The sequence below is a fragment of the Dendropsophus ebraccatus genome, chromosome 10 (genome assembly GCF_027789765.1).
Source record: "Dendropsophus ebraccatus isolate aDenEbr1 chromosome 10, aDenEbr1.pat, whole genome shotgun sequence".
In the NCBI taxonomy this organism is placed as follows: domain Eukaryota; kingdom Metazoa; phylum Chordata; class Amphibia; order Anura; family Hylidae; genus Dendropsophus; species Dendropsophus ebraccatus.
In genome coordinates, this window is record NC_091463.1 from 1,178,825 (window position 1) to 1,190,972 (window position 12,148).

The window sequence follows — 12,148 nt, forward strand, 5'->3', positions numbered from 1 at the left end:
CGAATCTCTGCCGTGAACTCTCAGATTCTCAAGGCAGCAAAGAATGCAAGGACAAGCCGTATGAAATAATTTTGCCTTATAAGGCATATAACAAATGTTTGCCAAAGAAGAACTGCCTTAAAAGAGTTACCGAAATAGCTTAAAGGCTCGGCAAAATGGTGCGGCCATGGCCCTTAACCATCTTTTTAACAGCAAAATCCTTAGTAACATCCTGTATACCAGCCAACTTAAAGAAGAAAGAAATCCCAGATAGTATCTTAATAACACTGGACACATTCAGACCAGAACAAATCAATTAGGCTATAAATCACAACATGGATTGCATGTCAAGGGAGAATGTATCCAAAGAAGTAGAACAACAAAAACGGCTCAACCGCTGCCATGCAGCCGAATAACTAGCCCATGTATTCACAGCAAGCAAAGATCGAATACAGCTTTGCATTAATCCCAGATGACGTTCCATAAGGCTGGAGGACAAGGTATTTCCACTAAGCACTCAAGAGCCATGTCCTTGAACCCGGCAACGAGACAAGGCGTCCGCAAACCGTTAGTACTTCCTGCAACATATGAAGCCTTCAACCATATATTAGACTTTAAGCATTGCAAAACAATTTGCCTCAAAATTTTTACTACATCCCCACTTTTCGCTGACAAGCAATTTATCGCAAACACTACTCCTTTGTTATCCGAATCCAACAATTACCCGCCTTTTTATAAATCTATCCAACAAAATGTGTAAAGCCACCAAAACTGGGAACAATTCTAAGAGCACAATATGTTTTGTAACTCCGCTGTCCACCCAAGTCACAGGCCAAGGACTCGCTGACCATTCATCAACACATACTGCCCCATAACCATATGAACCCGCAGCATCAGTAAAAAAACAGCAGCAGAGCTCATAAAGTCTTCTTGCCACAAACAGCGGCTGTTAAACCCATCTAAAAATGATAACCATAAATTGAAATCTTCTCTAATCTGGGATGTAACCCTGATATGACACCGAGGGGGACTTACAGTGGCGGTATAAAGCCGTTTAGAGAACACCCTACCCATAGGGATCACTCTGGGGCAGAAATTCAACAACCCCAATAAACTTTGAAAAGCTTTTAACAGCACTTTTTTAAATCTTTAAATCCTCTCTATAGCTAGACGAGTCTTAATCCATTTCACCGTGTCAATAACAATGCCTAAAAAATTAATAACCTAACAAGGGAACGCAAGGGAAGGTTTTTTCAAGCACCAATGGGACACCAAACTCACTACATATTATCTGAAATGAAGAAAGCAAATCAGAGCAAACATCAGTGGATTGTGGGCCGACAAAGGGAGAATCATCTAAGTAATGAACAGTCTATCTCAAATCTGTACGATCAAAGACAACCCATTCTAGAAAGGAAGAAAACTTAAAATATGAACACAACATCAAATCCCCCATAGGCAAACACTTATCGTAAAAATAACTACCCTCAAACTTAAAAACCCAAAGAATTGTAACCCCCCGGACAAACAGGCAATAATCTAAACGCGGCCTTAGCCATTACCGTTCCAGGCCCCACAGTCCGCAATAACGACAGCCCCACGTCAAATGAGACAAAGCAACAGAAGCTTCCGCAGGGTCTATTGCATCATTTAAAAGAAGAATCCTTCGGAAATGATAAATGATGTATTAAGTAAAAGCTACCAGTTTCCTTCTTGGGAAGGGGAGACCCCCGAAAACAAGGAAACGGTGGTAGTCAAATGGACCAGCAGCTAATTTTTTAGCAAGCTTATCCTTCACCACTGTAGTATGAATGGAAACTAAATTATCACAACACACACAACCTGGCTGCGTACAACCTGTAGTAAAACCTTCTAAGGGTAAATTCACATGGGCGGATCCGCCGGGAGTCTCACGCACGAAATCTGCAGCTAATCCGCAATACATGTAGTATTCTTATTATTACGTGTATTGCGGATTAGCTGCGGATTTCGTGCATGACACTCTGGCGGATCCGCCTATGTGAATTTACCCTAACAGGAATCTAGCTGTTGCTTGATTAGGGTAACGCGCCAGGTAAGGCAACATTTTTGTAAGTTTCACAGGGGTCACCAACCTTCCCTGCACCGTATTTTGTCTGCAGCTGTTGTCCCAGCTGGTTGGCATGTTTGAAACATCGTAACATGGAGTGGGTACCGCCACAAAAAGAACAGTCATGGCGGTACATACAGTTCGCCTGCCATTTACACTTACCCTCATTGAAGGCAAAACTGTAACCCTTTCTTATAGCCCCACCACTCGCACTAACCGGCGGTTTGGACACAGTGTGTCTATGCGAGATTATTAGATTAACCCAGTGGCCGATATCGCCAGTACCAAACTTAACAGAGAGAGAAATTGCCAGTTTCTGCCTAAAAATGGTATCATAATGAAACCATGCTAGGCCACCAAAATTGTGATAAGCCTCAATTATGGCGTCTAAGTGCTGGAATAAACCTTAACACAGATGCAGATGTTTTTCGCCTAAAATTGGCAAGTACGCACAAAATGCCTGTAACCATTGCTGGAATGGGGGAGGAGCGCTTTTCTTATCATCCTCCTATCCCGCAGAATATCTCTATTAGATGGCACTAGAGAGAAAACATCTACAAATTCCAGCTTCCAAATATGTTCCTTCACTGTGGCAGACAAATGATATCCTAAAGGAGGACACCTCACATAACATCGGCTCCTTCACACTTGACCCCTTATCTAAAAGCGGTAAGGAAGAAATCACCCGTTCACTACTCGGCACATCATCACTAGGGGCATCTACCGACCATTGTCTAGAAAGAACTGGCGTTCAAAGAACTGAGGGGGGGAACGCAACTCACAGCCCTGATCCCAAACATCCGCAACAGTCATTACGCATTGACTTTCCAGCTATAGCAGCATTGATAATACCCTTCAGCTGGGAAGCACTGAAACCATCTACAGACCCCAAACCTCTAGGCACAGTCTGTGTCATGTGACTACGTCCGTCAGTTATGTGAGTCATGTGACTGTCATTGATGCAATGTTGAGCAGCCCTGTAATTGTCGCTAACAGTCTGTGTGGTGAGATGCACATACTCACCAACGGGACCTGCAGCAGCTCAAGCCGCTGGTGTAACTTCAGCTGCGACATCAACCGATGCTCCAACCGTTGCTGCAGCTATGGACGCCGATCGCTGGGCCCCTCGACGCCTACTGCCGTGTCTGTTAGGCAGAGTATATGCCCTGTGACAATGGCTGGCCTTCTTGCTGGTGTCCCTCACCGCAGCGTCGCCGTTCCCGATCTGGCACTGTCGGCTCGCCCTCTTCCGACCCCAGTAACGGGATCATCTCCACACAGCCGCGCAGTCATTCCACGCCCCCCCGCTGAGCCGGCTCTCGACAGGAGAAGCTGAATTAACTCAGCAACTGTCTGTGCTTCTGGCTGGCAGCTGTTGTACTGACGCTCACGCTCTCCCTGCTTGCTATATCTTGTTTCCCTCGAGCTTTGTCCCTTGCCGGGTGCTTGACCTCATAGCCTCTCTCTCTCTAACAATATTTCTTGTGTACAGAATACCATGCGCCCCCCCCCTCTTTATATAGTCGCCTTGTTCCTGTAGTGGGGGTACTTACAGGGTGCGAGGTTCCTCACTTCTATCGGTGGTTTGTCTTAGCGCCATTGTGATCTCCAAGGTTTTCTGGTTGGCCTTTATAGGGCTGATGGTTTCCATCTTTCAGACATTGGGCTCAACATTTTCAATTTGGGGTTGCAGCTGCTTGTGGAATGGGCCCCGTTTGGGGTATGTTCTGTATAGCCGGCATGTTTGGGGATGTCACCGCTGTTGGGGCGGACAATCTTAGCAATGGACTGATTGTTAATTAATATTTCTATATTAATGATATTTATGAGTTAGGTTGTGTGTGACGTACACTTAAACACCCTGGCCATCTATTCCGAGGGTGGTAATGCTGAGTGCACTCCCATGAGGCTGCATGGGATCCAGAGAATGCAGCGTGCAGTCACATGATCCGTTCATGACACGACACCAGTGGTCTATTAAAGTTATTTATTCAGAGTAAAAAAATCTGATTCATGTTTAAAACACAAAAATAAATAAAATCTGTACAGATCAGTGCAATACCTGCCCCCACCTCAGGGGGAGTACTGTACCCCACAGACCACACATCCTTCTAATGCTGTAAGGCAGAGGGAGCAGATGCTACATCCAGAATACAGGTCAAGGCAATGCACCTGAGTGACGCCAAACCCTCCAGCACCCCCTTTCATATCTGCATGAGGAGATCCAGAGCACCGAAAAGACCACCGAGACACCCGCAGCAGAATCCATCAGCCACAACCTCTGAAATAAAAGAAAAGTCTGAGGATTCACCACATAGAACAGTCTACAAACTGCTGAGAGTAAAGTCAGGAACGAAGAGTACAATCCCCCTACACTAATCTGTAGGAGCAGTATTATAGTAGTTATATTCCTGTATATAGGAGCAGTATTATAGTAGTTATATTCCTGTATATAGGAGCAGTATTATAGTAGTATATCCCTGTATATAGGAGCAGTATTATAGTAGTTATATTCCTGTATATAGGGGCAGTATTATAGTAGTATATTCCTGTATATAGGAGCGGTATTATAGTAGTATATTCCTGTATATAGGGGGCAGTATTATAGTAGTTATATTCCTGTATATAGGAGCAGTATTATAGTAGTATATTCCTGTATATAGGGGGCAGTATTATAGTAGTTATATTCCTGTATACAGGAGCAGTATTATAGTAGTTATATCCCTGTATATAGGGGCAGTATTATAGTAGGTATATCCCTGTTTATAGGAGCAGTATTATAGTAGTTATATTCCTGTATATAGGAGCAGTATTATAGTAGTTATATTCCTGTATATAGCGAGCAGTATTATAGTAGTATATTCCTGTATATAGGGGCAGTATTATAGTAGTTATATCCCTGTATATAGGGGGCAGTATTATAGTAGTTATATCCCTGTATATAGGGAGCAGTATTATAGTAGTATATTCCTGTATATAGGAGCTGTATTATAGTAGTTATATTCCTGTATATAGGAGCAGTATTATAGTAGTTATATCCCTATATATAGGAGCAGTATTATAGTAGTTATATTCCTGTATATAGGAGCAGTATTATAGTAGTTATATCCCTGTATATAGGGAGCAGTATTATAGTAGTATATTCCTGTATATAGGAGCTGTATTATAGTAGTTATATTCCTGTATATAGGAGCAGTATTATAGTAGTTATATCCCTATATATAGGAGCAGTATTATAGTAGTTATATTCCTGTATATAGGGAGCAGTATTATAGTAGTTATATCCCTATTTATAGGAGCAGTATTATAGTAGTTATATTCCTGTATATAGGGAGCAGTATTATAGTAGTATATTCCTGTATATAGGAGCAGTATTATAGTAGTTATATTCCTGTATATAGGGGCAGTATTATAGTTATATCCCTGTATATAGGAGCAGTATTATAGTAGTTATATTCCTGTATATAGGAGGCAGTATTATAGTAGTTATATTCCTGTATATATGAGCAGTATTATAGTAGTTATATTCCTGTATATAGGGGCAGTATTATAGTAGTTATATCCCTATATATAGGAGCAGTATTATAGTAGTATATTCCTGTATATAGGGGGCAGTATTATAGTAGTTATATCCCTGTATATAGGGGGCAGTATTATAGTAGTTATATCCCTGTATATAGGGGGCAGTATTATAGTAGTTATATTCCTGTATATAGGGAGCAGTATTATAGTAGTATATTCCTGTATATAGGAGCAGTATTATAGTAGTTATATTCCTGTATACAGGAGCAGTATTATAGTAGTTATATCCCTGTATATAGGAGCAGTATTATAGTAGTTATATAAGCACAAGCCATTGAGATAGACAGTAGAAGCCAGCGGCACTCACCGGGTTAATGCAGTAATCATGGTTTATTTACAAGATGTCATCATACAGGCAACTTCAGGGCAGGGAGAGACAGGTCCAAGGGTGCTGTGCACCGTGGCTACAGCCGTTTCGCGGGCTAACTTTCCCGCTTCATCAAGGCCAGATGAAGCGGGAAAGTTAGCCCGCGAAACGGCTGTAGCCACGGTGCACAGCACCCTTGGACCTGTCTCTCCCTGCCCTGAAGTTGCCTGTATGATGACATCTTGTAAATAAACCACGATTACTGCATTAACCCGGTGAGTGCCGCTGGCTTCTACTGTCTATCTCAATGGCTTGTGCTTATTGAATGATCTGTTTTTCTATTCATGCTGAGCACCACCGTGATGCAGACACTGTACTGAGATCACTCAGTAAACAGAGATCACAACGCTCCCTATCCCTGTATATAGGGAGCAGTATTATAGTAGTTATATTCCTGTATATAGGGGTAGTATTATAGTAGTTATATTCCTGTATATAGGAGCAGTATTATAGTAGTTATATCCCTGTATATAGGAGCAGTATTATAGTAGTTATATTCCTGTATATAGGAGCAGTATTATAGTAGTTATATCCCTGTATATAGGAGCAGTATTATAGTAGTTATATTCCTGTATATAGGGGTAGTATTATAGTAGTTATATTCCTGTATATAGGAGCAGTATTATAGTAGTTCTTGTACATAGGGGGTAGTATATTGGTTATATCCGAATACAAAACCACACACCGTCCCACATGTACGATCATATGACATATTATAGCCCTTACAATAGCTCTTACCTAGTTACCGGTGGGTGTTGCTGCTGCTGGGTACACCTGTCTGAGCGGTGACCGGGCTAAAAATTCTGTGGGATCCGGTGTGGGGGATGCACTGAATCTTTGCTTAAAACCCTAAAAACACAAGAACATTAAGTCACATGACTCCAGCATTCACTGCCACTTCCCTTGATGATAAAAGCCAATTGTGGGGTCCCCTGTCATCAGTACAGCAGTGGGGCTCTTGAGTTGGGCTTCTTCCCTAACTACTTCACCTGGGGCAGCAGGGAGCCGTATGTTTCTTGCTGCTCAGAGGAATTGTGGGAGTGAACTGGAGAATCTGCAGAGACATTAGAGACCAAGTTGTCCAGCGCATCAAGCTGCCTCCGGAGACTGTGCAGGGAGCCCTCTGTCTGCTGCCGCCCCCTGCTCAGAGCCGCTGCTTGTTTGGACATCCGCTGGTAAATCTGCGCCTACAAATGAGCACATGAGCTCAGCATCTTTTATGGACCGTTCGTGTATCAGTGAATCTCCTCCATCTGGTATCAGACTGCGAGCAGAGTGCCACCCTGGGATGGAGGGATCCCCCCGCTACAGGATGAGACTACCAGAGCAGAGTGCCACCCTGGGATCGAGGGATCCCCCGGCTACAGGATGAGACTACGAGAGCGGAGTGCTCTCGTAGTCTCATCCTGTAGCGGGGGGATCCCTCCATCCCAGGGTGGCACTCTGCTCTGGTAGTCTCATCCTGTAGCGGGGGGATCCCTCCATCCCAGGGTGGCACTCTGCTCTTGCAGTCTCATCCTGTAGCGGGGGGATCCCTCCATCCCAGGGTGGCACTCTGCTCTGGTAGTCTCATCCTGTAGCGGGGGGATCCCTCCATCCCAGGGTGGCACTCTGCTCTTGCAGTCTCATCCTGTAGCGGGGGGATCCCTCCATCCCAGGGTGGCACTCTGCTCTGGTAGTCTAATCCTGTAGCGGGGGGATCCCTCCATCCCAGGGTGGCACTCTGCTCTGGCAGTCTCATCCTGTAGCGGGGGGATCCCTCCATCCCAGGGTGGCACTCTGCTCTGGAAGTCTCATCCTGTAGCGGGGGGATCCCTCCATCCCAGGGTGGCACTCTGCTCTGGCAGTCTCATCCTGTAGCGGGGGGATCCTTCCATCCCAGGGTGGCACTCTGCTCTGGTAGTCTCATCCTGTAGCGGGGGGGATCCCTCCATCCCAGGGTGGCACTCTGCTCTGGTAGTCTCATCCTGTAGCGGGGGGATCCCTCCATCCCAGGGTGGCACTCTGCTCTGGCAGTCTCATCCTGTAGCGGGGGGATCCTTCCATCCCAGGGTGGCACTCTGCTCTGGTAGTCTCATCCTGTAGCGGGGGGGATCCCTCCATCCCAGGGTGGCACTCTGCTCTGGTAGTCTCATCCTGTAGCGGGGGGATCCCTCCATCCCAGGGTGGCACTCTGCTCTGGTAGTCTCATCCTGTAGCGGGGGGATCCCTCCATCCCAGGGTGGCACTCTGCTCTGGTAGTCTCATCCTGTAGCGGGGGGGATCCCTCCATCCCAGGGTGGCACTCTGCTCTGGTAGTCTCATCCTGTAGCGGGGGGATCCCTCCATCCCAGGGTGGCACTCTGCTCTGGTAGTCTCATCCTGTAGCGGGGGGATCCCTCCATCCCAGGGTGGCACTCTGCTCTGGCAGTCTCATCCTGTCGCGGGGGGATCCCTCCATCCCAGGGTGGCACTCTGCTCTGGTAGTCTCATCCTGTAGCGGGGGGATCCCTCCATCCCAGGGTGGCACTCTGCTCTTGCAGTCTCATCCTGTAGCGGGGGGATCCCTCCATCCCAGGGTGGCACTCTGCTCTTGCAGTCTCATCCTGTAGCGGGGGGATCCCTCCATCCCAGGGTGGCACTCTGCTCTGGTAGTCTCATCCTGTAGCGGGGGGATCCCTCCATCCCAGGGTGGCACTCTGCTCTTGCAGTCTCATCCTGTAGCGGGGGGATCCCTCCATCCCAGGGTGGCACTCTGCTCTGGTAGTCTCATCCTGTAGCGGGGGGATCCCTCCATCCCAGGGTGGCACTCTGCTCTGGCAGTCTCATCCTGTAGCGGGGGGATCCCTCCATCCCAGGGTGGCACTCTGCTCTGGCAGTCTCATCCTGTAGCGGGGGGATCCCTCCATCCCAGGGTGGCACTCTGCTCTGGCAGTCTCATCCTGTAGCGGGGGGATCCCTCCATCCCAGGGTGGCACTCTGCTCTGGTAGTCTCATCCTGTAGCGGGGGGGATCCCTCCATCCCAGGGTGGCACTCTGCTCTGGTAGTCTCATCCTGTAGCGGGGGGATCCCTCCATCCCAGGGTGGCACTCTGCTCTGGTAGTCTCATCCTGTAGCGGGGGGATCCCTCCATCCCAGGGTGGCACTCTGCTCTGGCAGTCTCATCCTGTAGCGGGGGGATCCCTCCATCCCAGGGTGGCACTCTGCTCTGGCAGTCTCATCCTGTAGCGGGGGGATCCCTCCATCCCAGGGTGGCACTCTGCTCTTGCAGTCTCATCCTGTAGCGGGGGGATCCCTCCATCCCAGGGTGGCACTCTGCTCTGGTAGTCTCATCCTGTAGCGGGGGGATCCCTCCATCCCAGGGTGGCACTCTGCTCTGGTAGTCTCATCCTGTAGCGGGGGGGATCCCTCCATCCCAGGGTGGCACTCTGCTCTGGTAGTCTCATCCTGTAGCGGGGGGGATCCCTCCATCCCAGGGTGGCACTCTGCTCTGGTAGTCTCATCCTGTAGCGGGGGGATCCCTCCATCCCAGGGTGGCACTCTGCTCTGGTAGTCTCATCCTGTAGCGGGGGGATCCCTCCATCCCAGGGTGGCACTCTGCTCTGGTAGTCTCATCCTGTAGCGGGGGGGATCCCTCCATCCCAGGGTGGCACTCTGCTCTGGTAGTCTCATCCTGTAGCGGGGTTGGGGGGTGTATAAGCTCCTCAGATGAGAACCAAGGTGTTGGCTGCTTCTCTAAGAAATCACCAAGACACAGAGTAAGTGACACGCTCACCTTCAGTCTATCCTCCTGCTGTCGCAGATTTTCTCGTAAGGCCTCACTGCGCCATTGTTCATCCTGTGAAGAGAAGGAGGCAGCTCTGTCAAGAGAAGGCAGGATCTCACCCATGAGCCAGCAGGTGGAGAGCCACGAGGGGTCTGATGCCTCACCAGTATCTGATTCCTGGAGGGGCGTCGGTTCTCCTGGGGGGAGGGGCCTGCAGAGAAGGGGTAGTCCTCCTTCAGCCTCTCCAGGTCTTCTGACAGCCCGTCTGCTGCCGTGCACTGAAGCTCCTGTAAGCTGCTCTGGATCTCCAGCTTTACTTGGGCTTTTAACTCCCTTACGACTTCTGTGACCTCCTGCTGCCGCTTGTCCAGTTCTTCCTGACTCCGCAGCTGCCAAGAGAATGGGTCATTGGGTGAGATGAACCCCCTGCCTCCCCCCCATCACAGGGGCCCTGTGGACCCCGCACATGGAGCTTCATCACTAAGTTCTAAACACTCCTAATAGGCAACACAAGACGTGTATCGGACCCCCAATGATGACCGGAACGCAGGTCACATGTTTGCCTGCCTGGGTGAAGCTGATCTATGGATAACCCAATGCCGCACTCAGCGACCTCTGTATATAGAGATGAATGGAGCCACAGCATCATTTACATAGGGGGACACAGAATCTCCAGGGATCGGACCCCCACAGATCAGACAAACAAGATCCTTTACTGCCATCCTGACCTTGTGCTGGGACTTGTGTCATAGCCCACCCGGCCCCACCCTCTGACGTAACGCGCCATGGCCCACCCGGCCCCACCCTCTGACGTAACGCGCCATGGCCCACCCGGCCCCACCCTCTGACGTAACGCGCCATGGCCCACCCGGCCCCACCCTCTGACGTAACGCGCCATGGCCCACCCTGCCCCACCCTCTGAAGTAACGCGCCGTGGCCCACCCTGCCCCACCCTCTGACGTAACGCGCCGTGGCCCACCCGGCCCCACCTTCTGACGTAACGCGCCGTGGCCCACCCGGCCCCACCCTCTGACGTAACGCGCCATGGCCCACCCGGCCCCACCCTCTGAAGTAACGCGCCATGGCCCACCCTCTGACGTAACGCGCCATGGCCCACCCGGCCCCACCCTCTGACGTAACGCGCCATGGCCCACCCTCTGACGTAACGCGCCATGGCCCACGCTCTGACGTAACGCGCCATGGCCCACCCTCTGACGTAACGCGCCATGGCCCACCCCGCCCCGCCCTCTGACGTAACGCGCCATGGCACACCCCGCCCCACCCTCTGATGTAACGCGCCATGGCCCACCCTCTGACGTAACGCGCCATGGCCCACCCCGCCCCGCCCTCTGACGTAACGCGCCATGGCCCACCCTCTGACGTAACGCACCATGGCCCACCCTCTGACGTAATGCGCCATGGCCCACTCTGCCCCGCCCTCTGACGTAACGCGCCATGGCACACCCTGCCCCGCCCTCTGACGTAACGCGCCATGGCCCACTCCCTGACGTAACGCGCCATGGCCCACCCTGCCTGCCCTCTGACGTAACGCGCCATGGCCCACCCCACCCTGCCCTCTGACGTAACGCTCCATGGCCCACGCTCTGACGTAACGCGCCATGGCCCACCCTCTGACGTAACGCGCCATGGCCCACCCTCTGACGTAACGCGCCATGGCCCACCCTCTGACGTAACGCGCCATGGCCCACCCTGCCCCGCCCTCTGACGTAACGCGCCATGGCCCACCCTGCCCCGCCCTCTGACGTAACGCGCCATGGCCCACCCTGCCCCGCCCTCTGACGTAACGCGCCATGGCCCACCCTGCCCCGCCCTCTGACGTAACGCGCCATGGCCCACCCTGCCCCGCCCTCTGACGTAACGCGCCATGGCCCACCCTGCCCCGCCCTCTGACGTAACGCGCCATGGCCCACCCTGCCCCGCCCTCTGACGTAACGCGCCATGGCCCACCTCTTCCTGCCCCCAGATGTCACTTTCTGCCCCCCATCTGGTACTGTCCCAATTGCCCCTCAAGGATGGAAGTTTCTGGGTCTCATAGGCGGTGGTGTGCGTTGGGGTTAGTGGGCACTCACCTGTTTCTGTAGAGCACTGTGCTCGGCTTGCAGCAGTGTCAGCTCCTTCTTCAGCCACTTTGCTTGCTCACGGTCGTCGTACGCAGCTCGTTCTACCGCTGTCAGCTGTTCCTTTAAGCTGCTCTTTTCCTTCTTCAGATACTAGAAAGGACAGAGACAGAAGTGAATGCAGGAAGGCCTCCCCTAACATGGCCGCTCCTGGCTGTGACCACCAGATGTGCCGCAGCGTTTCTGCAAGGACAAGAAGGGCAGTGGCCAGAATGGCAACCCTTAGCATGCTCCAACAGCTTCCTGA

The 12,148-nt window shown here is 50.6% G+C and overlaps 1 protein-coding gene across 4 annotated transcripts in view; it reads right to left on the bottom strand.

Annotated features, from left to right (window-relative positions):
* Window positions 1-4,047: 4,047 nt before the first annotated feature.
* CNTRL (centriolin) overlaps window positions 4,048-12,148 on the bottom strand; it is a 247,561-nt gene continuing 239,460 nt past the window's right edge. For 3 of the 4 annotated variants that reach the window (XM_069986603.1, XM_069986604.1, XM_069986605.1), the window contains exons 39-44: window positions 11,854-11,994; window positions 9,928-10,152; window positions 9,773-9,835; window positions 7,007-7,204; window positions 6,756-6,866; window positions 4,048-4,349 (exon numbers count right to left, since the gene is read on the bottom strand). In XM_069986603.1, the coding sequence (XP_069842704.1) occupies window positions 6,756-6,866; window positions 7,007-7,204; window positions 9,773-9,835; window positions 9,928-10,152; window positions 11,854-11,994 (738 nt within the window). In that variant the 3' untranslated portion in view covers window positions 4,048-4,349. The remainder of the gene's footprint in view (window positions 4,350-6,755; window positions 6,867-7,006; window positions 7,205-9,772; window positions 9,836-9,927; window positions 10,153-11,853; window positions 11,995-12,148) is intronic. The other variant, XM_069986606.1, reaches the window with a different exon arrangement.